The sequence below is a fragment of the Folsomia candida genome, unplaced genomic scaffold (assembly GCF_002217175.1).
Source record: "Folsomia candida strain VU population unplaced genomic scaffold, ASM221717v1 Fcan01_Sc006, whole genome shotgun sequence".
Taxonomy (NCBI): domain Eukaryota; kingdom Metazoa; phylum Arthropoda; class Collembola; order Entomobryomorpha; family Isotomidae; genus Folsomia; species Folsomia candida.
The window spans coordinates 1,887,182-1,912,171 of record NW_019091198.1 but is presented as its reverse complement, the minus strand read 5'-3'; the positions used below and the strand labels follow the sequence as shown (position 1 = coordinate 1,912,171).

The 24,990-nt window shown below is 37.8% G+C and overlaps 1 protein-coding gene across 2 annotated transcripts; it reads right to left on the bottom strand.

Annotated features, from left to right (window-relative positions):
- Window positions 1-1,499: 1,499 nt before the first annotated feature.
- On the bottom strand, window positions 1,500-24,022 carry LOC110850951 (ankyrin repeat and sterile alpha motif domain-containing protein 1B). 2 transcript variants are annotated; one of them, XR_004835112.1, is made up of 18 exons: window positions 22,095-24,022; window positions 17,615-17,695; window positions 15,584-15,663; window positions 15,406-15,488; window positions 11,103-11,156; window positions 10,868-10,968; window positions 10,378-10,506; window positions 10,053-10,285; window positions 9,850-9,964; window positions 8,535-8,679; window positions 7,551-8,108; window positions 7,163-7,433; window positions 6,938-7,065; window positions 6,238-6,828; window positions 5,930-6,142; window positions 5,662-5,805; window positions 4,957-5,529; window positions 1,500-4,534 (listed from the first exon to the last, which is right to left on the bottom strand). XR_004835112.1 is itself a non-coding variant. In XM_022098565.2 (17 exons), exons 1-17 carry the CDS (start codon window positions 22,193-22,195, stop codon window positions 5,077-5,079), a joined length of 3,480 nt encoding a protein of 1,159 aa, XP_021954257.1. In that variant the 5' UTR covers window positions 22,196-24,022; the 3' UTR covers window positions 1,500-5,076. The 2 variants fall into 2 exon arrangements, 1 of the variants encoding a protein (XP_021954257.1); XM_022098565.2 differs by having other exon boundaries at window positions 1,500-5,529.
- Between the last annotated feature and the right edge of the window lie 968 nt (window positions 24,023-24,990).

Genomic DNA, 24,990 nt, shown 5'->3' with positions numbered 1-24,990 from the left:
GATACCACTTGTACGATGCGATTGTTTATGCATTCATAATATTGGCAAGTTTTTGGGTCAACGAGTCATACACACATTGCATAAAAGTAATTAATAAAGTGGCAGTGACGTGGGGATAATGGTTGCATTTCGTAGTATGCCCTCGTGTAATTAATTATAAAACATTTGTCAGTTTTTCACTGTCGTTTGAATGATTGCCACTTCGGCTTTAACTTAATTGCTGTGAAGTTGAACCCTTCGCCCATTAAGTTATTTGCCTATTCTGCATTATCGTTCAAAAAAATATCTCAATCGACTATCTCACCATGAGGTCCGATGATTTAACTTTTAGTGCTAAAATTTGTGCAATAATCTTTTGAGATATTTAAATTAAAAACGATAAAGTTTTTCAGAAAGTCCTAATTACCTTCAGACGCACTCATACGGAAGGAATATTCGCTTTCAACCCTGCCGTAACTCATTGATAATTTATTTCAGTATTAACACATTTAATTGCTTTTTATTCTACGTTCCAGTTGAATGTTGCCTCTTTTGAGAGTGGGACAAATATGGGCAGCAAGTACGTATGTACATGGCAAAAGAGTGTTGGAAAAGGGTTGGGGTGACTGTTTGAAAGGTGTTGGAACGAAAAAATTCTCCACATACCGAGAGTTCATCTCGAGTAGAAAATCAGTGGAACCGATTGAACTGGAGACTCATTTCACACGACGACAATGATACCATCAAGAGGAAATCCTTGAGAATCCGTTTGTTACGCTCATTCAGCATGCTTCAAGTGCAGATGCAACAATGTGCAATTCATGGCTAAGCTGATGATTATGCATTGTCCGTCCATATAAATATCCACTGGTGATCATTTCTGTAAAGGGTGAGCATATCAGACCCACTAAATAACCACGAACCAACCATTATGGTACGCACTGCTCAAGTCCTCAAAAAATTCACTGGAACCGATTTAACTTACATTTCGCAATTATTTCACTTCCTTGAAGAACCATCATTTGGATTTTTACCATTTTAATCGTTCGTTATCGCTGGCAAATGTGCAAGCAACCGTTATTCCCCCAATTCTGGGAAGATGAATAAAAAAACTCCCATATTCTTCGTCGTCCCAAGTGAGGTATGGATTTATCCCGTCTTGTTATTTAGAACCAACTGGTTGGAAGAAATAAACGAAGAGTAACCAATCACTGTAAGTAAATCCATTGGTGAAGTGTTTGAGAAAGGCAGAGAGAGAGAGGAGTTTTGTTGTATGAGCTGTTGCCTCTGCACCCATTCACTTTCTCCAATAAATAATGAGCTGGAATCGGGAAGGTATTCAGTTAGTGGATATGTGGAAGATATTCACTTCTGGAAAACCTGAAATGCATACTTGTCTGTAATCACCTAAGAAAAATGGTGAGCATGTCGACAATTCGACCGAGTGGTCTTGAAAATAAGATGCGCAATAAATGAATATTTTCAACGATGAGCCAAATAATTTCAGTATTTTGCGAAACTTTTAAAACTTTACTATCTTTTCATAATATGCTGTTTATTATTGCATAATAATTTCAATAATAAAGCATATCACAAAGCAGTATATCTCTGTTGGTGGATACGAACGTAATAGTTTTTAGCACAGCACAAAGAAGTTTTTTGTAAAAAGTAACTTTCGATGTTGAGAGTGTAAATAATTAAACAGAAGCTGCGGACTTTTGTCTACAGAATAAAAGTTTTTCTCGGACTTAAAGTTTCAACTGTTGCAAAAAATTAATCTACGTACTCTTAGCTACATAAGTATGTGTATGTTTAGTTGCGGAATATTCTATAATATTCTAACAATCGTATGTACTCTCTGACAATACCTCTAATTTAGTGAATAACATAATAGGAATGTGTATAGGAATATCATTTCGACAAGTATATGTAATACAAATTAGCTATAAAATTGTCACGGTTGAAGGAATTCTTGACTGGATACAATAATAAATTAAACAATAGCATACACCTAAATTAAGTTACAAAAAAATGGTTTGCATAAATTATATAAGCAATATTTTTGGTCAATATTGCCACAAGTTAGTCTGACTTGACATTTCCATGTCCTCCTTCTACATATGTATTTAGGTTAAATTCAACACGCCAGCTATAGGCCTTTGATTCGCTACTACATCACTTGATGACAACCATAAACGAATTAACATTATAAAATTACCAATATGCGAACAAGTAGAAATACGAGATTTTTTGAAGAATGTGATGACATTTATAAAGTTGATCAGTTTCCAGTAAACATTATTCTGAGAGTACAACAATGCGTAACAGTTTCGTGCTACAGAAAGACATTTTTCCCATTTGCTTAAAAATAAGTCCTAAATTGAAGATTTATCCTGCTAAATAGAGCTATTAGAATTATGCGTGACTGGCTGTAATCCATCTTGATAAGTTGTTACCGTTAAATCAAAAAATTCAAGTTTCTGTTTAAAAGATGTGATTCTTATTAAAAATTGGGGAAAAAATTAAATACTAAACAAGTGAACTTTATCCTCCACTACATTTAGAAAACAAACCTTCTTTAATCATGATGTATGCATTTATGTATGTATGTAACTAGCAGTCACTATATATTTCTTAATCTCAGAGGGTACACTCATCATCAGCGGAATAATTACAATATGTAATAAGTAAATTCTGCACCTTTCAGACATATATATTGTATTATATCATAATAGTAAATCTGAGTTTAACAATGAGCATAACATTATCTAAACGTAGTATTTACTTCTAAGCAGTTCATGCATTATGCGTTATTGTAATCGATTAAAATAAAAAAACAGATCTATTTATATGAACATGCATTATAATAATAATAAAATACCCATAATTATAGTTGCAGTTGCAGTAAATAAAATAAAGATGCTCCCTTTTCCGGATGATTGTTACTATTTATTTGTGTAGCTATAGGTATTTATCGGAAGGTTATACGTTGCATTATTAACTGTTAACTGCTGTAACCCTCACGCACACAAATTAAATTGAGCTACATACATACTTATGCCAGGTGGAAAAGTTTGGGCTGTTAATTTGACTCTATCATATTTTTGATTAGGTTCAGCAACTGAGCAATCAGTATAAAATTTTCCTTTCTTCCTAAACTGCATCCAGATTCAGAATATATCGTGTTAATTCGAATGGTATAATTTTCCTGGGAAAATATCCAAGGAGTAAAACTTATTAAAACTTTTTTGATACTCGCATTGCCTATTAACTAATTAGTCCAAACACAACTTATTTATGGTGATGAGTTCACAAATATACACAAATGTTCACTGACCGTAATAATTTACCGTAGCTTTCTCTCTATAGTCCTATTTTCTCCAGCAATGGTTTCATCTAGACCGAGGAAGAAGATGATAATGAAACTTGAAATAATTTCAATCCAACAGAGCTACCAATAAGTCTTAATTCATCATCACAACTATAGGAGCACCGTCAAGCATAAACTTCTACTTAAAGTCCTAACCTATTTTTACCATTATTACGCAAATTATTACATAGTTTTTTAGGCCGTCTACACAGTATATCGATGTTGCTGTTCCAATATATGCTTCCCTTGAACCACACTTTACTATTTTTACATGCGACATCATATCAGGAATTTATCAAAGTGCAACAAGAAAAATAATGCAGGAAATTAGAAGGAGAAAGTTCTGTGTGTGTGAGAGAATAGGTTTTTACTTCGTGGTGCACAGGTTTAGAAATACGTGAAAGGTTGTTCCACATTATAGAAAAATCTACTAATTTCATTCCTTAGGTCCTCCTTGAGCAACTCGATTTCTTTTGAACCCTTGGAGTGGATTACAAATGGAGAAAGTGAAGTTTCTTTTTGGAAAAGTTGTAGGTACAACAACAATTAACATAACTAATTAACTAACTAACTACATATATCTGTTCCTCTTCATCCTCCACTACAGCCTTCTGGTTACGAACGTTCTAGTTATCCTTAAAAATTATTAATCGTCACAGCTTCAATGAAATGGAAAAACACAAATAGTAGAAAAATGTACGCATAATAATAACAATAATTAGTTAAATAATTTATAGTTTCCAATCTCTTTTTCTTATTCATATTATCCCGCAGTGAATGCACTTTTGAATGACAAATTTAGTTTTACTGTCTGACGGAAGCCATGCACAACAACGATTATTACGATGAACAATAGGTGATGATGAAGGAATTTTTTAAATACTTTTTACGTCACAACACGGAAATATGAGATGCACAAATCTACCGAATATTGACTATCAACGACTTTGGTAACGTGTAATTGCTCGATTATTTAGATCGATCCTCTCGTGCGTCTAGCACCTTTGGAGTCGCGTACGATATAAATACGTGTAATTTTTTTTAGCTGGTTATTATTTAGTAATTTGCTAATTTCATAAATAAAGACCCATTCTGCCAGAGACGTGCTTCATTTCATCGCCGTAAAACATTTCTCGTTCAATCTTCAATCTTGAAAAGAAGGTACGCCTGAGTGAGTGAGTGTATCTATTATGAGTGAGAAAATGTGAGATTTTTACCACCTCACCATCATCCGCCACCATCCGTATGCACTTATGTATGTACTACCGGGCGATAACAACTAAAACTTGAGGTTTCTGCCCATCAATTCGTCATCTTTAAATATTGCATCAAAAATGTGGACGCAAAATTATATGAGTATGTCGTGTTACAATCTTATTTGTAAAGAGGAGTTGGTCAAAAACATGAGCATGCTTCAATCAATCAAGTAAATAAACTATATAATTTTGTCTGTCGTAAGGTGATATTTTGAGCCAAATGTTGCTTAAAGTTTGAGAATAGTAATAATTCGCGTTATAATAACTCGAGTGAGACAGAATTTCCATACGTAATGAAGAACAAAAGTTTTCGGTAGGCATTGCCTCGGTAGTAATGGTTCAAGTTAATACCTTATCAGTTGCAGTTTTAAAGCGTTTAGGAGTAGAGTTGTTTAGTAGCAGTGGCGCATCGTCATCCTTCGCCCCCGTCTTCGTCCCACTCCTAAATTACCCCCGACTTAGTCCCTGGGATCAAAGTTCCTCTTTTGAGACAATTGGACAGACAATTGGAGCTCGGGTGAGATTAGAGTTCGAGCTGAAGCTAAAGGACTCGGCTCGAGGGAACTGGTAATCTTTCTTGAGATGAGGATCAATTTGGGGCGAATTAGAGGAGGATTTAGAAATTCCGAGATTGGGTGGTGGTGGAATCTCATCTACAGACAGAGACCTGCAGTGGTGGCTGTTGTTGTTGTTGGTCACATTATTGTTGAACCCTTTGTCCCTCTGTTTCAGCTTGGAGGTAGGACTTGAAGATGACGAAGAGGACGAGGAGGGTGGAGGTGCGGCCTTGGTGCTGAGTTGGTTTGCAGATTTAGACCTCATGTGACCCTTGTTGTCTCGGCTCTGCGTATTGCTCCCTAATGCGAGCTGATACGCCACTTCAAATGCTTGCCCCAATGTGAGAATAGCTTCGGTGGCCAATTCCTGCAAATTTAACCAAGTATGAAACCCCATGCAAGACGACGGTGTGGTGTGGTTGGTGCTGTTGTTATTTATGTACAGTTATGGTGTCCTAATTGGATGATTTGCTACTCATGCTCATGCTTAACAACTTACCACGGAGTCGAGGAGGAAAACATGACAGGAATGACTTTTGTCATTCGTGTCGGGAGTCCGTGTAACGAGGGCCAAATGTCTGAGATCATCGGAAGCTTGGCAAGTGCACTGAATGCTTCTGATATCTTGCTCTTTGATCAGATTCTGGAATGAGGAGAGAAACATTTCCAATAAAATTATGCTTGACTGAGGTCATCTCACACCGACTGCCGGTCTATGATCCGTATTATAGAGTTCAAAGTCGGTATACGTATATATGGCTTCTCACCTTTGTCTTTGCATTGTACCAACTGACCACTGAAGCGGAGACAATTAAAGTGACCTGGGTGTTGAGCAGAAGCACGCTACCCGCACTGGCACTTCCCACCGCCATCATTACGGTCTTTGACTTGTTAGAGATCTCTTTGCTGCGAATTTCTTGGATGGCCTTTTGAATCGCATCTGTGGTCGAGAACTCGTGCACCTGACTGGATCCGACGTACTATGTATTGCATAAACATTACACAAAAGCGGTTACCCACAGTGACACCATTTATAATTGGTTTAAAATCACGGTTGGCTAAATGCATTACTCACAATGGCTTTGTACGTGACACTCCCGTCAATAAGTGTTTCCGGCGAATGTCGCCAAGCCGTCTTCAAAGCAGAGGACACACCGGATACGAGATGATTCGGATCACGGAGAGGTAATGAGCCATCTTCCAGCTCATCCACTCCAACGCCATTCTCAAATCTGGAACTACTGGACGTCGTCTGAATTCCACAACTCCCGTTTCGATTGATACCACCACCACCACCGCCACCACGTCCGCCAACGCCGTTGGAGACTAATATTCTATTCGCAGCAGCCAAAATTCTTCGACGGTGGCCCAGCAAATCAATTTCCAACAGGGTGATTAGCTCGTCATTGCAAAGTTTCGCCAATCGCGTAGGATCTCGGTACATGTTTTTGCGAAATGTTGGCACATATTTTTCCAAGTGTAAATCTTTCAACCATTGGTCAACAGATGCAGGCGTTTCACAACCAGGTTGTAGTTTCGGAATGCCTTCGACACGTGGTGGCCATTTTACATCCGTCAAATGAGCTCTAGCAGCCACTATTTTTCTGTGTTGAGCATTTAACATGCCAATTTCAAGGAGGCAGGTTTCATCCAAAATATCGGCACCCTTTGTGTATAAAAGCAAATGTTTACCGTCAGCGAGTTGCCCCAGCTCCTCTAGTTCGCCTTCATGCTACTCATTCCGCCTTAAACTCAAACTAAATCAAATTACTTACCAAAAATTGCACATCATCAAACCCACTCGAAGCTAAGAGTTGCTCGTACTCCGTCATTCTAATCGGAGCCAGCCATTTGCCAAGGGGGCTCAATCCGTATGTATTCGTTACCTCACCACTTTCCCCGTCTAATGCGTACATAAATGAGATTTCGTTAAAATCTCAACATGAAATGCCAACTAAATAACCACCATGCTAGATATTACTGATGAACAGCTTGTTTACCTTTGCCATTAAATGAGTCCATAAACAATGTGATGTTTTCCCACTCTTGATCTACGTCGACTGGACTTAGGATGGACATGGAGGTTGACTTAGGCGTGGTTCTACGCTGTGCCGGGGTTTTGCTCTTATTTTCGTCAATCACATTATCGTAAGAGTGCATCTGCCTTTTAATATTTTTGGGTTTAGGTGGAATCGTGGGTTTAGGAGCGATGGCTGGTTTTGGTCCTCTGGACAAGGTACGGATTTTCTTATCCTCTGATCCAGGCAACCCCTAATGATACAAAGATGCAAATGGTAATGAATGATGATGATTCTGGCGGAATTGTGTCAGTTTTTCCCATTTAAAAATGAATGCATTAAGACGAAAGAAAGTTAAACAGCTACTCACTTGATGATTGGCAACCGGTTTTGGGTGTCGGATGACCGCATAATGATTGATACCATGAGAGTTTGCCATGTGGTGCGAATGGTGAAAGTCGTCATCGATGTGGTCCAAGTCATCGAAACTTTCTTTCGTGGTCAATCCCAACGGACTAACATTCTGCTCACTCTTGGCATCTCGAAGTCGAATATGAGCCACGGACACGAACTGGCTACTGTCTAATCCTAAATGTTGCGATTTCGACTTGGTCTTTCTCAGGCTCAGCTCGTCCGAAGTAGTCATCCCCCCATTGAACACAGCGGAAGACGAGTTTGAGTTGTCACTTTTGGCACCGGAGTTGTTATGTTTGTGAGTTTCCACCGGGGAAAGGTCGATCGACTCGGTGGACTGACTAGTATCGTACGTGGTTAAACTCTTCCTCCATCGGTCACTGTACACTCCTTCGTCCAGTGACTTGTTTCTTCCTATGATCATTAACTCGGCATGATCCCCTCCAAAATCTGGGTGTGTTGGAGAAGCTGAAAGATTTCGTCGTGGAGGTTTCTTTGGTGGCGTGCTTATGGGCTGAAATTTGCAAATATTCATGAAGCATTATTATTAGACGGGATCCCCGTGATTTGCATGTTAGCAATAATTCTACATGCTACAGCTACAGGATTTTGTAGGAAGAGAAATTTCTCGTCGAAGAAGACGGTGGTGGTTAATGGTGTGGGTTGTTCAACCGACGACTTGTGCCTCCTCTACAACAAAGGCCTGGTGGTGGGTGAATTATTCAGTACTGTGACTGAGGGAATGCTGCTGTTATGCTATGATGCAAGTTAGTTGGTGGTTTATGGTGGTGGCAGAATTCTTGGAGATTTCATTGTGGAAACTTGGAAAGTTAAAACCAACCAGCAGCAGGAGCCGGGGCAGAGAACGAGTAAGCACCCATCAGCCAAGGGCGTGAAGCGCTTTTGTGCGGAAAAGCTAATTAAGGATCTAGATAATTACCTTTTCAAAATCAGGTCCCTTTCCCATATTCACATCCATCGATCTGCGAGTCTTGCCTCTGACGAAAGTGTTGGGTTTGGGCGAGTGGTGCGGAGAGTATCTTGGCAGCTTCGTCTCGGCCTCGCTGTATGAGTGATTATCGTATCTAATTGAAACGACAAGAGCCTTCATTAGTCATCTGCTCGAGAGAAGAAAGATCACAAGCCGACGACGACGACAACGTGCATTTAACTTTCATCTAACCACTTCAATATTTCAAAGCATTATGTCTTCCCCTTTTCTCCAGATACATAAAAGTAAACGTCATTTCCATCATCGCTGGATCACATATGTAAATTAAGCGTGACGAAGAGAACCAATATTTACTACTACTATATCCAACCGCTAACTATACACTACTTTCTCCTTCATCTCGTCCTTTCCTTCATTGCATAATGTGAATGTAGCTCACATAATTTACAAAATAAAATAAAATTTGTCATAATTCATTTCCACAATTAATTTCAGAACATGGACTTTTTATAAATTCCTATTGAGAACATTAACGGCAAGATATGGGAGTGGTACTGGATACCCAATCGTGATATGTAGTTGCGCCTCATTTGATGAATCAAGAATTAATAAGGGTCGCTCTTTTGCATGCTTTTTGATCCCTTTTTCCATCCATCCATCCATCCCTGTGCACACATACACACCCGACAACCACGCAATGTACTGCATTCAATATTACAACAACATCATGAGCACAGCAGAACTAAACTAATTCTAAAAGTTCACTCATCCATGTCATTTGTGAACATTTACAAAGTTGGGCTGGGTGCGTACTTACTGCTGAAACGACGGCTACTTTACGTACGAGAGTGTACATATCTCACACTATGTATGTTTTACTCATCATCATCCACACGATTGATTGAAGGCTTTGAACAAACATTAGCGACCATGAACTAAGTGAACCTATGTACGTACACTTTTCCTCCTAGCTCGTTTTCCTGCTTATGTAATAGCGTAATAATAATGACTGCATTTGCATCCCACTTACATCACGAGAACTAAAGGCGTTTATTTTATCATCAATTATCCCCCTCGCCTTTTATCCACATTTCGAGCAGGATGACAAAATACAGTGCTGCACATAATGCACGATTCGAGCATCAGTGTCAAGACCAATCATCGCATCTTTACAGCAAAATGTGTAATGCTCATCAGAGACCAGCAAAAAATGTATGCATCGATGATAAGAAAGCTGTTTTGAGATATGCAAAAATCATCATCAGTGTTACATATTACTCGTGAAAGGGAAAAGTAGACTCACATTTGACTCAAAGGAAGTTTGCCATCCTTGTTGTTAACGGGGGGCCCACTTTCCCATGGCGAGCAGAGTGGAGAGCTGTTTTTCGGTTGTGAGCTGTACTTCTTCTTGAGGGCATCTGAAAATCATTCATTTCCATCCATTCACAAAATGATCTTTATTCAGGAAACCTGAGCTAATGGATTGTTATGTTTGTTTGCACTGACTTCGAATGAGCTCAGCTATTTCTTTAGCGACTGGTGTTTTGAGGCCGACTTCGTTCAACCTGTCCACCGCCGTCCGCCTTTGACTGTCAGCCACACAGACGTCGATCCCAGCGTCCAACAAGGTTTTAACAACGTCCACCTTTCCGCACAGGGCTGCCTCGTGGAGTGCCGTTCCTTGCGAAGTGCGAGCATTAGCATCAAATCCAGCTCTCACTAAAGCTTCCACCACCGCCCTGTTTATTTTCACAATTTTATGAATGCAGAGTTTCAAAATTTCGTGTAAGATATTTTGAAATTAAACAACGCTTCTTAGATATTTACGCACCTGTGACCATTTCTGGAGGCCAAGTGTAGCGGCGTGTGAGTAAACATTTGTTGTTTTGTAGTACTCACATTGGTGTAGCAGGCTAGTAGCTCGGGGTGTGATTTAAGAAGCAGTTGAACAGTCTCAAATCTAAAAACATGGGGAAAGTGAAGTTTACTAATTCTCTTAAGAAACTTCATCATCGTCATCGTCGTCGTGGTTAATAATTATTAATAAACGAGATGACGCATTTTCATCGCTAGGCATGAAGGGTAAACTATCCTCCGAAATGTTATTTTTAGAAAACCCTCTCAGAATGTAGTACATTTCAATTTTCTTGCGTCTGGGAAGACGAAGAATGTAAATTGAGGAAAGGTTGGAATTCATGTGACACACAAGAGTAAGAGACAGAAATGGAAGTATAATGTGACAAGATGGTTAAGAGATGATGATGAGGACACAAAATAATACGAGCGACGATGAGTTCAAATGGACAGGTGAGACAGAATACCTCCCGTATTGTGCAGCCAGGTCCAAAGCTGTCTCACGTCGCGTTTGTCGCTCATTCGTTATGACAGGATCTGACCCGTGTTGCAAGAGCAGTTTGACCACCTTCGGAAAAAAACACAGGTTCAATGATTTGATTATGGATTGGAAAAAGGAGCATAAAGAGTTCATATTTTTAGTTTAATGAGTAATTTATTGTCTTATTTTGAAGAATTAATAAGTAATGTATGCATTATTACCTCGGTATGTCCAAATTGTGCGGCCATGTGGAGTGCAGTCTCCGAGGACTTGTTCTGTTAATGATACAATTATATATTTGTAGTATAAATTATACCCAATTACACGACTGGTACATTTTGTAGCATGCCATTATGAATCGCACATACCCAGCCCAACCAACATTTAAACATTTCCAGATATATAATTCTGAGATCAACAATATACATATGCGAGTAATACATTTATGTGCAATGAAAACCGCTGTGGTTTCGTCCTTTTCTCAATAATTGTATTACTGACAGGGAACGACAACCTTCATTCAAGTTTATCCCTGGTGGTGACATAACTTTTGTCATCTACACATCTAAGAGACGAGAGTAAAAACTGGACCTGTCAGAGAAACATCAACAACAAAATACCCCAAAACTAGCAAAGGGATGGGATCCCCTCGTCATAAATTTGTTGGCAAATGTTTATAACCAACAACACAAATGACTGTGGAGACCACCCTCAAACAACCTCATATTAATTTGTCCACGAGTAAAGTTCTCGCATCTTAATTTCCACATTGTCTTTCTCTCTTGTTTGAGTAGCTCTTTTGCCAGCGTACACCCCCAACCAACAAATAGATACAAAACTACGTATTCTATTCTGAACTGGTGATGGGACGAACGACTCATGACAGTTTTATGACTTTATCAAACACTGTGTGAAATGAGGGGACTTTCTGGCATTTAAAAAGTCGGACCAACTCTTTTGACATTTTATTTCACAGACAAAAATAAATTCTAAAATAAGTTTTTCCCATCGAGTGACTATCGCATCGGTTAAATAAAGCTTAGAAATGTATGCATTTCATGTCACAAGTATGATTCCGAGCCACCCAGAAATAGTTGGTAATATAAAACATAAAGGGTCACGATGAGCCAATGAAGAGTTACTGCATGCTGAATGAAATTAAGCGATGATCCAAAATGAGATATATCATATTTACATTTTGAACAGATTTCAACAGCACACTCCCGGATTTTATTACGTTGATTTTAATCCGTTTAAATATCGGGAAGAAAGAAATAAGCCCATTGGTTTCAATGCAACGGGGGAAGAGAAAGTTGCTGAGCGGGTGGTGGTGGTGGGCGTCTGCACTATTTGTCACCAGCAGGAGCACGATGGGAGCATCATTTATTCAGGAACAAGTCTGATAAAGTAATCATATAATGTCATCATCTCCTCTCTCGGGCTCTCTCCGTGACTTTGTGACCAAAGGGTGGTTGGTGGTGGCTCAAAACTAATGTATGTATTATTATGTTGCAACAACTTGAACAACAGAAGCCTCCCAAATGACAGCATGACACAAAAGTATAATAACCACTTCTTGTTGTCCCCTTCTTCCCAACAAAACAAACATGCAATTCGTCACCAGCAACTAAAACATACTGATAATTCTATCTTGAATTGGACCTATATAAATAGGACGACTCATTATGGAGCAAAACAATTAAGACTCGTGTGCGCCCAAATATTTATATAAATTGAGAAAAGATCATTCCTTTATTGCGGATAAATGGGAGAAAGCAAAGTACAAAATATTTAGGAGTTGACCAAACATTGTTTTATGAGGGCAATTTATGTGTCAAAAAACTCACCCGTCGTCCTCATCGTCCCACTTCAGTCGAAAACACTTGACAGTTTTGGTGACAATAAGGTCGCGGACGACGTGTGAGCGCTACTTACTAAAGTGGGCTCAGAGAAGTGACATTCAAGTGCAAAAGTAAATTTTGGAGAAGAGCTTTCCCCTTCTTATCTTATTGGCAAATATTGTCATTTCCACAAACTTCAACTTTATTGATATTTGTCGCTCCTCATTGATTTTATATTGCGCTTATGGCAATAATGCTTTATTTTCCTTATGGAATTTCTGTATGCTGTTGTATGTATGCTTAAGTTTCTGTAATACATAATTACTACTAAATAGGTCAGAGAATTGCAGGCAGTTTTAAAGTATTGTAATTAATTAGTAATTGATGATTCATAACATAATTACAATATATGTTCGTATAGTGTCATTCAAATTTGAACGACCCTGGCTCGTAGAAAACTCTTCGACGAAAACCGAATCTTTGAAAACCGAATCTTTGAAAATGGTTCGTCTAGAAGAAGCAGTTTAGTTTTACAACTACTTAAAACCCATTAGGGCGCACGCATTCTGCTCTCTCCTACCAGTTCTACCCTCCTCTTCTGCCACAGAGTGAAAGTAAATCTGTGGAGCCAAGTGGAAAACGGAGGAATTAATCAATATCAACAGAAACAGTTGCTAGCAGCACACAAGAAGCAGCAGCTCTCCAAACTGCTCGTCATCTCCGTCCTAAAATGTCAAGCGGTTCCATTCCATTACCATTCTTGTGCAGTATGCCATGTTAACTAGTAGTGTGATAAGGAGCAGCCCTGTGACCTTCTTTTTGTCGTACGCCATGTCATCATGCTCGAAATTATGAATGAATGGGATTGGAGATTAACTGAATGAAAATGATCCGGATGGAGGGAGCCTCCTTATCTGGTCGAAACACCTAATGAAGCCTACGCTTTGCATCCACCCCAAAAAAAGAAAGGTCGCTCGCCTTTAATTTGCGCAAGATGTTGTGTAATTTGTAGTGAAAATTGGGACCAAGATCGTGCAGTTGAATCTCACAGGCCACCCACCCGAAATAGATTAATACGGACCTGGAGTCAATGTCACACATCATCTCATCACACCACACACATTGAGAATCTGGTCAAACGCAGCACGACGTACTTATTATACACCCAACAATCAATGCTAATTCAATAAATCTCCCTTCTTCATTCCCATTTCATGAAAAGTTCAACTGCAGTTCATTCCACCGCCAGTTTGACGTAATAACACGAAATGCATTTGCAATGTGACCCAAGATCGGGTGGATGGGCTTGCGTGAGTGTTACATATAACGTCCTTACGCAGCATGCAAGGGCATACACATACAAAGCAAAGGAAAGAAAAAGGAAGATAAATCGGATGGGATTTTACTTAATAGCTTCTGCCAATAACATAAATGCAGCAATAAATTCTGCTCCCTGATTGCGTGGCGTTGCTTTACTTTGGTCGGAATATGACCCGGTCTCATGCCTGGTACATATACGGAGTTAGTTAGTTAGATTGAGACCGTGAAAGTGATCTAGCAAGTATTGCATAATATCCTTAATTATGATTAGAACAAATAACAATAATTCTGGCTTCCAGTCCTTGGACAACTAAGTTTTTGGCGAAATCATAGTTTGTAACAAGGCGTGGTAATAAATATGCTGGTTATTACATGTAGAAAGCATTGTTAGTCTAGTAAGAATTTAAATTAGATTAAATGTTGTTCCCACTCTCAACAGCATCCCGCAACTGGATGACTGCTGCACATAATGTACAATGACATTGAAAACCAATCCCCACGGGATACCCAATTACCACATTGTAATCTAACCGATGAATTACCACTCTTGGGGGATGGACAATGTACTCGAAGGATGGATTTAATTAATTTTTAGAGGTTTCTACATAACTATCAAACAACAATTCGTATGCATGATTCAATTGTCAAGTCCACGCGCTAGTCGGAATAAGGCACGGTCTGGTCAACACTTTCAAACAAGTCGACATCTTCATTATCATCAGACGCAAGACCACCCTCCGGTTGTATAACAAGTACATAAAAATACGGACGGACATACGTAATAATAGGTGCAATCATCTTATGGTTATACTGCTGATGATGCTGTGATATGCACAATTGCGTCCGTCCACCATTTGTTACAACAATGTTACCCGACATTTAGTGTAACATGAATCAGCAGCAGCAAGGAGAGGGTTTGAGGCTGAAATGTTCACTTGGGTGTGATTGGGATGCTCTAAATATGAGCCACATTTCAATTTCATTCGCACACTTTACCCTAATGAAATCAACAATCAATCCTCATCCTCATCATGATCGTGCTGAGTAACGATATTTCCAGCAGCATTCAACATCGGAGTCTTTTCTCCCTAATTTCATCCCATTATGTTGGCCCAGAACTATCAGACTTGTCGTCCCCGTCATACATACGTACATATGGATATGCATGTAATAATAATTGTGAATACATCCTCTGTTTGTGATCCTACCCAAATTTGACTGGATGGAGCAAATCGAATTGAACATAAAATGATGAGAAGGCAGAAGAAGACGAGAGGGTTGAGTTTGTGCGATTCATGTGGCAACATTCACACAACAGCGACATAATAAACATGATGATGTAATGTTTGAATGAGCAAATTACCATGAGGTTGACATTGGGTCCAGGCACAGATGGTCCTTGCGTGAGGAGAAGTTTGACAATGTCCTCATTTCCGCTCCAGGCCGCTGTGGTTTCAAAATAAATTATGATTAGAACTTGGGATGCCCTCACGTACCCGTGGCATCCCTAATTAGAATTACATGTAAAAAAATAAACTTACCCAAATGCAGCGGAGATGACCCTTGCAGGTCAACAATGTTCGTTGACGCCTCATGACTCAACAGCAACTCCACAATCGCCCTGCAACAAGAAATAGTGTCACTAACAGAAACAACTTGTAGTGATTTCCATTTTATTGATCCTTGCATCGGACAGGTCGTCATACATGTATACAGATTCCATTAGAAATAAAACATAAAATTCTGTTTATTAGGGGTTGGCCAAACAGCTCCATGTCACAAAATAAGGTCGTCATTTGGGTGGTTCTATGAGTCGTCTTTTTATTATGGTGAATTTGAGAATTACTATAATGCAACGTAATGACCATACAAAAGTCAAGTGCTGTTTTGATGGACGTGATTTTATTAGAAATGACAACGACAAAAATAAATAGTTTGCATTTGCTAGATAAGTATTTCCACATGAACGGATATCTGATTCCATGATGCAGTAAGTAATTTGTTCCTCTAATGAAATGTCTCCATTGTTAGGCTAAAAATAGGCGCGACTAAATTAATGTAGCTGACAAAGATTAATTCAAATAATGCATCTGTTGAGGAATGAATAAACTTTAAAAACTTGCCCAAATTCACACACTCTCAATCAAAACTATGTACATACAAGGGAACAAAAAGTAAGAAACTAAAGGTCGTGTGTCTGCTTTCAAATTCAGAACTATTATTCTCGTTATGACTGAGCTACCAGCTCACATAACACTTAAGCTCTGCTGGTGGATACGAATATAGAGACACATGTATGGAACCAGTGCATAAGAAATGGCATCATTTGATGCAAATAAGATTCGCCACGCCGGTTGCTTCCAAGTCACACCATAAATGAATGTGTGCTCGGTGCCGGCTGAGGCGATGGGGTGACAAATGTGCAAAGACAAATCTGCAAACGACAAATGTGCAAAGACATTTGTGCAAACGATAAATGTGCAAAAGATAAATGTGTAAACGATAAATGTGCAACCGATAAATGTGCAGGAATTTTTCCAACAAATAGTGCAATATATCTTGATATAATTTACACTTCAAATCAAATTACATCTTATCAAAAAACTAAGAATTCTGAAACATTAATTTTGTGGTGAAGCTTATGAAGCTGGAGATCTTATAATGCAGATTTTATACTTATTAAATATTACTAATCATCATTATAACGGGGTTGACCCCTGTCAATTTTATAATAAAATTCCCGTGCCGAATCACTGTAATGCTAACCTTACATTTATGTAATGCTAAATTTAGCTAGTGACAGTGACAATTAAACTTTAGTTAGGGACACCCCTCGGGGACAGAATTTAAAATGACAGCAAATAAATAAATCCCGAATTATTTCATTGAAATTTAGAATTTTTACATGTACATAATTCCAAAATTCCTGCATATTTATCGGTTGCACATTTATCGTTTGCACATTTATCGGGCTGCACATTTGTCAGGTTGCACATTTATCATTTGCACAAACGTCTTTGCACATTTGTCGTTTGCACATTTGTCTTTGCACATTGGTCGGGCCACCGGCTGAGGCAGTAGTCTCATCGTGATGGCATTACATTCCTCCTCCTCGTCGCGTTAACTAATGGTGGGTCATGAATATTAAAATGAGCTAGAAAATTGTCAACCGGAACATAAACGTGAGACCACTGAAAGCGCTCTTTTGCAATAAATTATGTGAAATGTGGAAGCAAATGGTGCTAAAGTTGGACTCATTTTGGAATAAAACTCAAATGAAATGACCAAACTGTGTTTCTTCTTCTTTCCTCCTTTTGTCGTAAATAAAATCATGTTGAAAGAATCCACAGCATGAAAAGCTAGGCGTTGTCGTCGCCTATGCGATAAGTTTGAACTGGATGCAAATTCGGGTCTATTCACTGCGTGCGTATTTGCTTTCACACAGCACTTTATTTTGGCATTTAGACCATCACGATGAGAATTATGGTGTTATATGTACACAATTATGACCCTATTTTTGCCAAGTAGATATTATATATTAACTAAAATTACAAATTTGAAAATGGTCTTACTTGTGACGGTTAACAGCTGCGTGGTGAAGGGCAGTAAAGCCATTCGCATCTTGAGCATTTGCTCCAGGGCCTCGTCTTAAACTGTGAATAGAAACAAAAGACACATTGTTGATCATTTATGCACATTAGTTTCGATAAAAAAATATCAGAAATGAAAATCTTTGGGCGATAACGACACATATTACGCACGTTATATTTGATAGTTTTCAATCCATCATCACAATCGGCATGAAATGTGAATAATTTGCAAAATTCCATGCACGTGAAGCCAATTGTACTCATGGCTCACTCACTTTACAGTAAATTTTCATTTTATATTTACAACATCCGCCTTAAAATGAACAGCAATTTGCTAATTTAAGCCAAGTAAAAGTTATTCTTGTAACGTAAAGAAACCGAGAATAGAAAGGAGCACTTTGTTCTTGCCCAAAAATCTCACAGTTCAGTAATTGCAAACAAATTAGTGTCAACAAGTCTAATTTGTGTGATGCATGAATGAGAAATCAATTCACATCACCAAAACTTCCACCACTTTAGAGTTACCCAGTTTTTTTTGCTCGTCGTCTTTTTAAGGCTGATTAAACTTCAGAGCTTGAACATCAAAGATAACATAAAATCAAACGGTGTAGAAAAAGGAATCAGGGTAATGACAGCATTGTAGGTTAGGTTAGTGTATGGGTAGCCCTGCTGCATCAACATCTTTCAAGTCTATGCACTTCCATTCTATTGCATACAACGAAACGACCCCTCCCGGTTTTTGGCAGATTTTGTTGCAACTTCATCCATCCGTCTACACAAGAGCAGATATATTTGATAAGAGATCGATATCACCACAGAAGGAATGATATATTGCAATGATTTCGACAAATAACGTGCTTACTCAAATATTTATACTTAAGTAAGAGCAGCCTACAAATAGAAACTACTTATCTGACTTTGTTACAGTTGAAAATGAAAATGTTTTAATTTTCAACAGAAAATACTGTTCAGGATTTTTTTAACACGTCTCATTCAGCATGATATGTATGACATCTCAAGTAATTAAGTACAACAACACAGCATCCGACAGCCAACACTTTCTAACTTTGTGTATTTACAAATTAAAAAAAAACGCCCATTCCGCAGAAAATTTATGACTGAAGCTGCAATTAAAAAATTAATTTGAAAAATCCTCTTAAACTGAACCCACCCACTACCACCAGCATTTCGATGGTTGTTATTTGGTTCAGTCAGTCAGTCAGTTTACACGAGAATGAATGGTGCACACAATTCAATTCATTTCCATTTGACTTATGTATACTTGACTTTATAACAAAAAAATCTAATCCAATTTCCCATCTCTCCTTTCAAGTCAGACCAACTCATGGTGAGGCAAGCATTTTGCTTTGTTATCGTCAAAATCTGACTGAAAAGAACTAATCATCACAAATCCTGCAAAAGTCGAGGCAATAATGTTTTGATTTTTGCACAGGAAACGCACACTAGACATGCAGCGTCTATTATTCCCACCTCCCTTTCGTCCGTTATCATTATTTTTATACCTATTGGCAGTTGTAGGTGGAACTTGTGCAAATTAAACATTTTTATTTGACAGATGTTTTTTAAAGATAAGCTTTAAACCCACACACACATATAGATGCACATACTCGTGCTACATATATGATGATGATGAGCACAACCAACCATGAGATTATTATATTAAGCACAAATTCAAACAAGGCAGCATTAATATACTACACAACAACATTGTACGACATAAGTATCTCGTTATAATCTGCAGATTTGCTCCAAAAGAAAAAAAACAGTAAAGAAATCATGATTAACTTAATAAAATCACGCGTTAAGCTCCCACGACATTCTGATGAATAATGTGATTACACAAAAACAAATTGGGATGAACTTGCAGATTTATGGGCGGATTAGCTGCAAATTCACCGAGATACAAATCTTTTCCAACATTTCAAAATTATAGGAATAAAGAAGCTTATGAATTCATTTTGCCGGCGACCATCTTCTTAAATGGTAAGTAAAAGACCACAATGTGTGGGAGTGTGTTGTGCTTGTGTACGAAAATCGATAAGCTTTACCACTGACTACCACTCCTCAATCCGAGATAGGAGCTGATGATTCATTGATTTTTGCATAAATTCAAAGTCCACTGAATTCACTCAACAACACAACCCAATCACAATTTTATATCTGAGTTGTCCTTCTCTGTCTTGGGATTGCACAGAAGCAGAGTAAAACATGGGCTTCGGGCGAGTCAGGCACATGCAAGCTCTTTTCTTCCGGATTATTTAGAGGAGAGATGACGGACACAAGCGGGATCGATTATGCCGGACTCATCACCAACCAATCTTCATTATGAAGTAACGAAGTACGAACCATTTAAAATGTGGTAAAAATCTGAACTTGTCGAAAATATTTATTAAATCGGATAAAATAAGATAAATATTGCACTAGAATTCACTGTAGACCAACAATGGTAGTTAAATACTACATAAATTTGCCTTCTAATCTTGCTTGCTACCCGATTTACTTGTATAGAATTTGGCTGAAGAAAATACTTTAGATTCAATTACTCTGTCACGATTTGCCACCAACGATGTAATTGATTACTCCACAAAGAATTAATGAGTGGTTGAGATGTAACCGATATAAGTACATGGGAAAATCGACTAATAGATTTTAAGGTGTGCAAAAATTAATGAATGACAGTTATTATATTGCTATTATTCTGTAACTGTTGCAGTCAATTATTCAATATTAAATTGCACTATATGTAATCTGCCCATCGGTGCAGAAATAAATAGCAAACACAATGGCACACAATGACAATGAAATTAATGGCCTTTCTAACAAAATTTGCCACCATGAGCGTTAATACAGAAGAGTATTGTGGCAATAAGTTGTATTATTTTGTTTATCGACAGTGCCATTTTTTGACGTATTTATTTATTATTATCTCACGACCATACCGTGGTTTTTCTTTTTTGCAGGTTTGCAGCTTTACACAGTTTTTTTAAGGTAAATGCACTCGTGGATAACATGCAAATAATTGGCACTAAAAAATGCAAAACCCATTAAGCTGAGGCTTTAATAAAAAATTATAATTAAAGAAAGCCTTGGTTTATTCACTCTTCAACAAAATTTGGACAGACAAAATGATCAATTAAAACTTGGCATGTTTATCAAAAAAATCAGTCGCCTATCTAATTTTGTGACTTTATTCAAATATGAATTAATCAATTTGCTATTATTCGTAGTCTTCGCCAACAAATAGCCACTATTTAGCAATATTAACAAATATAATGGAATTGTGTATTTAGTATCTGCAAATTGAGTAATTTCTCAAGGCTGGAATACGTATGTACAGTACATACAATGCATTTCGCCTTCACCTATGTACCTAAAAATATACGAGTACTTGAAAGCAGGTTGATTTCTGTTGCACAATATTTGACAATTTTCTTACAACTAAAAAGTAGTAACAGTAATAATAATCTTCTACAAAGTTACTAATACAAATGCGGTTATTTTTTGTGGTTACCTTATCTACTGCAAATTGTAAATACCCAACAGGCAGCATTATTATTTTTATTTGCATCGTGATTTACTGTTAGGTATGTACTGTACTACTCCATCAATCAACCATCTATCTCTATCTTTTGAAAAAATTGCACAATTGTTGTGGTTTTGCCATACCTCTAGCTCAATTTTCTCGATCTTAATCACCTAGTTCTTTCCAATTAACCAGTAATAAAAATATTTATCCCTTAGTTCATTACAAAAATAATTAAATTGGCAAACAACCACGGCTGTTATATAAGCAATAAAATTACTAATAATTGCTAATGCTGAACGTTTAAACCCATCTCATGCAGTGCCAATATAATTGAATTCCGCGATGTTGATTGTTTATCAATGCAAACTAGCTCGTATATCACATTACAGTTTTGCATGAACTCTGGCTGGACTGCATGAACAAATCGTACCTATCATCAAATTTTATGATTACACTAATAATACTGATAATTACTGATAACGAAATGTTGATAAACATGCGGGGAGAAGGATACGCTGAAAAAATGGGACATAAAAATGTGCAGTTCTTCCCGATGTGTGGTAAACAACAGACATTAAGACATTATTATCACTGCCGGTGGTGATTACATTTATGGCGTTGGCTGATAAACAAATTATTCAGAGTGACTGATATTTCTCATAATTTATTCCGCCTCCACTATTGCACAGAGAAGTGCAAGTGCTGGTGAAATGAAATGTGCACAGCGTCGTGAATTGCATGATTCTTCCTGGAAATGAGTCCTGCTCATTTTAATTGAAGAGAGACAATGAGGAGTTAACAACATTAAGAAATTGTGTAAAAAGTGGGACAAGAAAACCAGCTCGGAGCCTCTTTTTGCGTTTAGCATTGGGAGGAATAGGGGTTTTGAACGCGGGATTGTAGGTTTGTACCAACCTGGAAAATGTTCCTTTTTTCGCCCTGGAGTTGAGTATTTTCTGCACAATGTTGAAATCACCATTTCTTGCTGCTTCAATTAGCTCTTGATCCTTTCCCATGCTGCCCCATGAGGCAAATTGGACACCTTTTGTCTCCACTTGCACCACCCACGACACACTTTAATTAAAGTCACGTTTAAAACTCAAGAAAAAGGGTTAATTTGTGTGAAAACGTAATATTTTGGTGGACAGGGAGTCGTAGTCGTGGAATAGAGGAATCATCGATCCACACACACCCTTCCATACTTGGACAACACACTGCACATGCCTGCTCTTTAAGAGATGTGATATATATTATACTCGAATATATCTCGACCCCCTTTTCCTACACACAAAGCTCAATAATGGTCTCTATTATTGCTGCCAAACTCTATGCCTCCGATCCGTATGTGTCCGTGTATCTGATCTACGTACAACCACGCTCGGCTGCATGGATTCAATAAAAATCCTCAATCTCGTCCACCAAGAACAAAGAAATATTAAATCACTTGCTTAATAAAACTCGCAGGTTTTCAGGAACGCTGGCAAAATGAGACAGAATCGCGTGTCGTGCCGTTAAAGTCTTCTTCTGCAATTTATCTAACTAACTTCTCAAAGTCCGCACTCCTCGCTTGATGTGATTTCATGAACGGCAAACGATAAATAGCAAACTTGGGCACAATCCTTTACTCCTTCTCCTACACGGCTGAATACCATCATCGCGTGCTCAAGTAGTGTTTATTTACTGCCAGTGTTTGCATGGGCAAGAAGGTAAAGGTGAGCACTAGGATAACGAAACGGGATTCGCTTCTTCTCTTAAGATTGCAACATGTAGTTGCAGAACGAGGGTTTTATAAATACAACAACGGCATGAAAAAAGTAAGGTGTGCACCTTAAACGGGCATCTTCAGTGTATTATCAAGATGCACCACGCTCGTTGCTTTTCTTACCACTTTTGGCTTCGTTTTATCTATTTTTTTTAGTAATTACTGAAGCAGATGACACACTGAACAGGTGAGACACTTGTTGTATGCATTTGTATGTACTGTCTCAACGTATTTATTATAATGCACTTGAAAAAATAAATACTTTTGTGAGAGGATTCTACCAACTTTACGTAGTTATTCGTGATGTTCTGTTATATCTCAATATGCAGAATCTATGCGGTTATATCACACTCGTTATGCGTTGATGAGAAGTTGCTGGGAAGGCGATGAATCATTTGTATAAAACGTGGCTCCCAGACACGAAAGCAGAGGATTTTATTTATGTCAATCTCGACAATGCCTCGTATTTTCTCAAGTTTATTAATAATATTGCATTGTGTATGTAATGAATTATTTTGCTCCTGCTCGAGTCCACGCAACACTTTCACTACTGCTGCAGGAGTACCTAACCCTCGTAGTAATATATGGTTTAAATGCACAATTAAATAAGTCACAACAATACACTTGATAATAGGTTTAATAATTTAGCTGACTCAAATTCAACTTAAATTAATAATAATAATGTTGATCTGGGAATTTAAAGCACAATTGCTACGACTGAGATGGTTGTTGGAGAAAAATGGTTCTATGATTACTCCGCATTTGAATATATATCAGATTGGCAAAAAAAAACTACGTTTAACAGTAGCAAATTTTTATTAAGTGGACACATCACCAACCAATCCAAAGCCTAAACTGACGAAAAATTAAATGCGAATTGAAGGATGAATACAAAAAACGTCCAAACTAAATAGAGTAGATTGACCATTGACCTTAGTCACCCAAATCTCGTTTTCAGCAGCAGCAACAGCTTCGCCACTGCTCTGTATTTATATACGCCTCAACTTCTCGCCAATTTTATTTAATCAACTTTAGTGAAACGGTCCCAAATTAATACTAAGCAGTCAGGAGAATGGTGGTTGGTGCTGAGTGGACAGTGGACATTATCATGCTGACCGTATCTGCCATGTGTATGTGTATGTTTGCATGTTAAAGTCAACCCAGTTGAGTGTGACACATACACAAACAGTTGGATATTAAGAGCATCAGCACACTGCATTAACTCCAAAAACACTTATAATTAGTTAGGTTGGAATACTGCATGACTGCTCGAAAAACGAGTCAATAACAAGTAGGTACATAGACATGCAATTGAGCAGAAAGTTTTTGCTGAGTGAATTACTTGCTAGCATTAAGCTAATACAATACAAAAACCATTTTTTTCCTGGCATTGTACAAGGAAGAAACTCCAGGGAAGTGCGTGTATGAATTTCATGATTGGTTTTGTTATATTAAATTACATTAGGGAAGTATAACCTAGAAATGGAGCTAGCTAATCTTTTGCATAGATTCGCGACGTAGCATTTTCTTGACCGATCGAAATAAAAGTTGCCAATGCATTCGGGTCTTTACATATGTGCATAATTTGTAGGTATGCATGTATTAGTCAGAAATGAAAAGTGAGCTACTTTTTAGTAAGCAGTGCACAGAATATTATTCATCATTTTCAACAAAGGATCAAAACATCAATTGACTTGACATGGCACTGATGACTCATGTTGTATCAGGTTTAATTTATTTCAGCCGCTATAAAGAATAAAGGAATAACATCACGAAATGGCTATAAAACCTGATACTTAGAGATTCCGTGTTTTGTGGCATCACTATGTTATTTGACTGGACTTGTATTATTGAATATCTGAAAACTAAGTACTAATTTTTATTAGCTATGAAACTTTACAGGTTATTTTAACCCCAGGATTTTAAGGACATGCACAGCTCAACTGTGGCATAAATGCCGCAGGTTATATTTTCATATAAAAATTATTTATATTTTTACAAAAATATACACCTCATGAATTTACTCATTTGCCTTCCTTAAAATGCAAT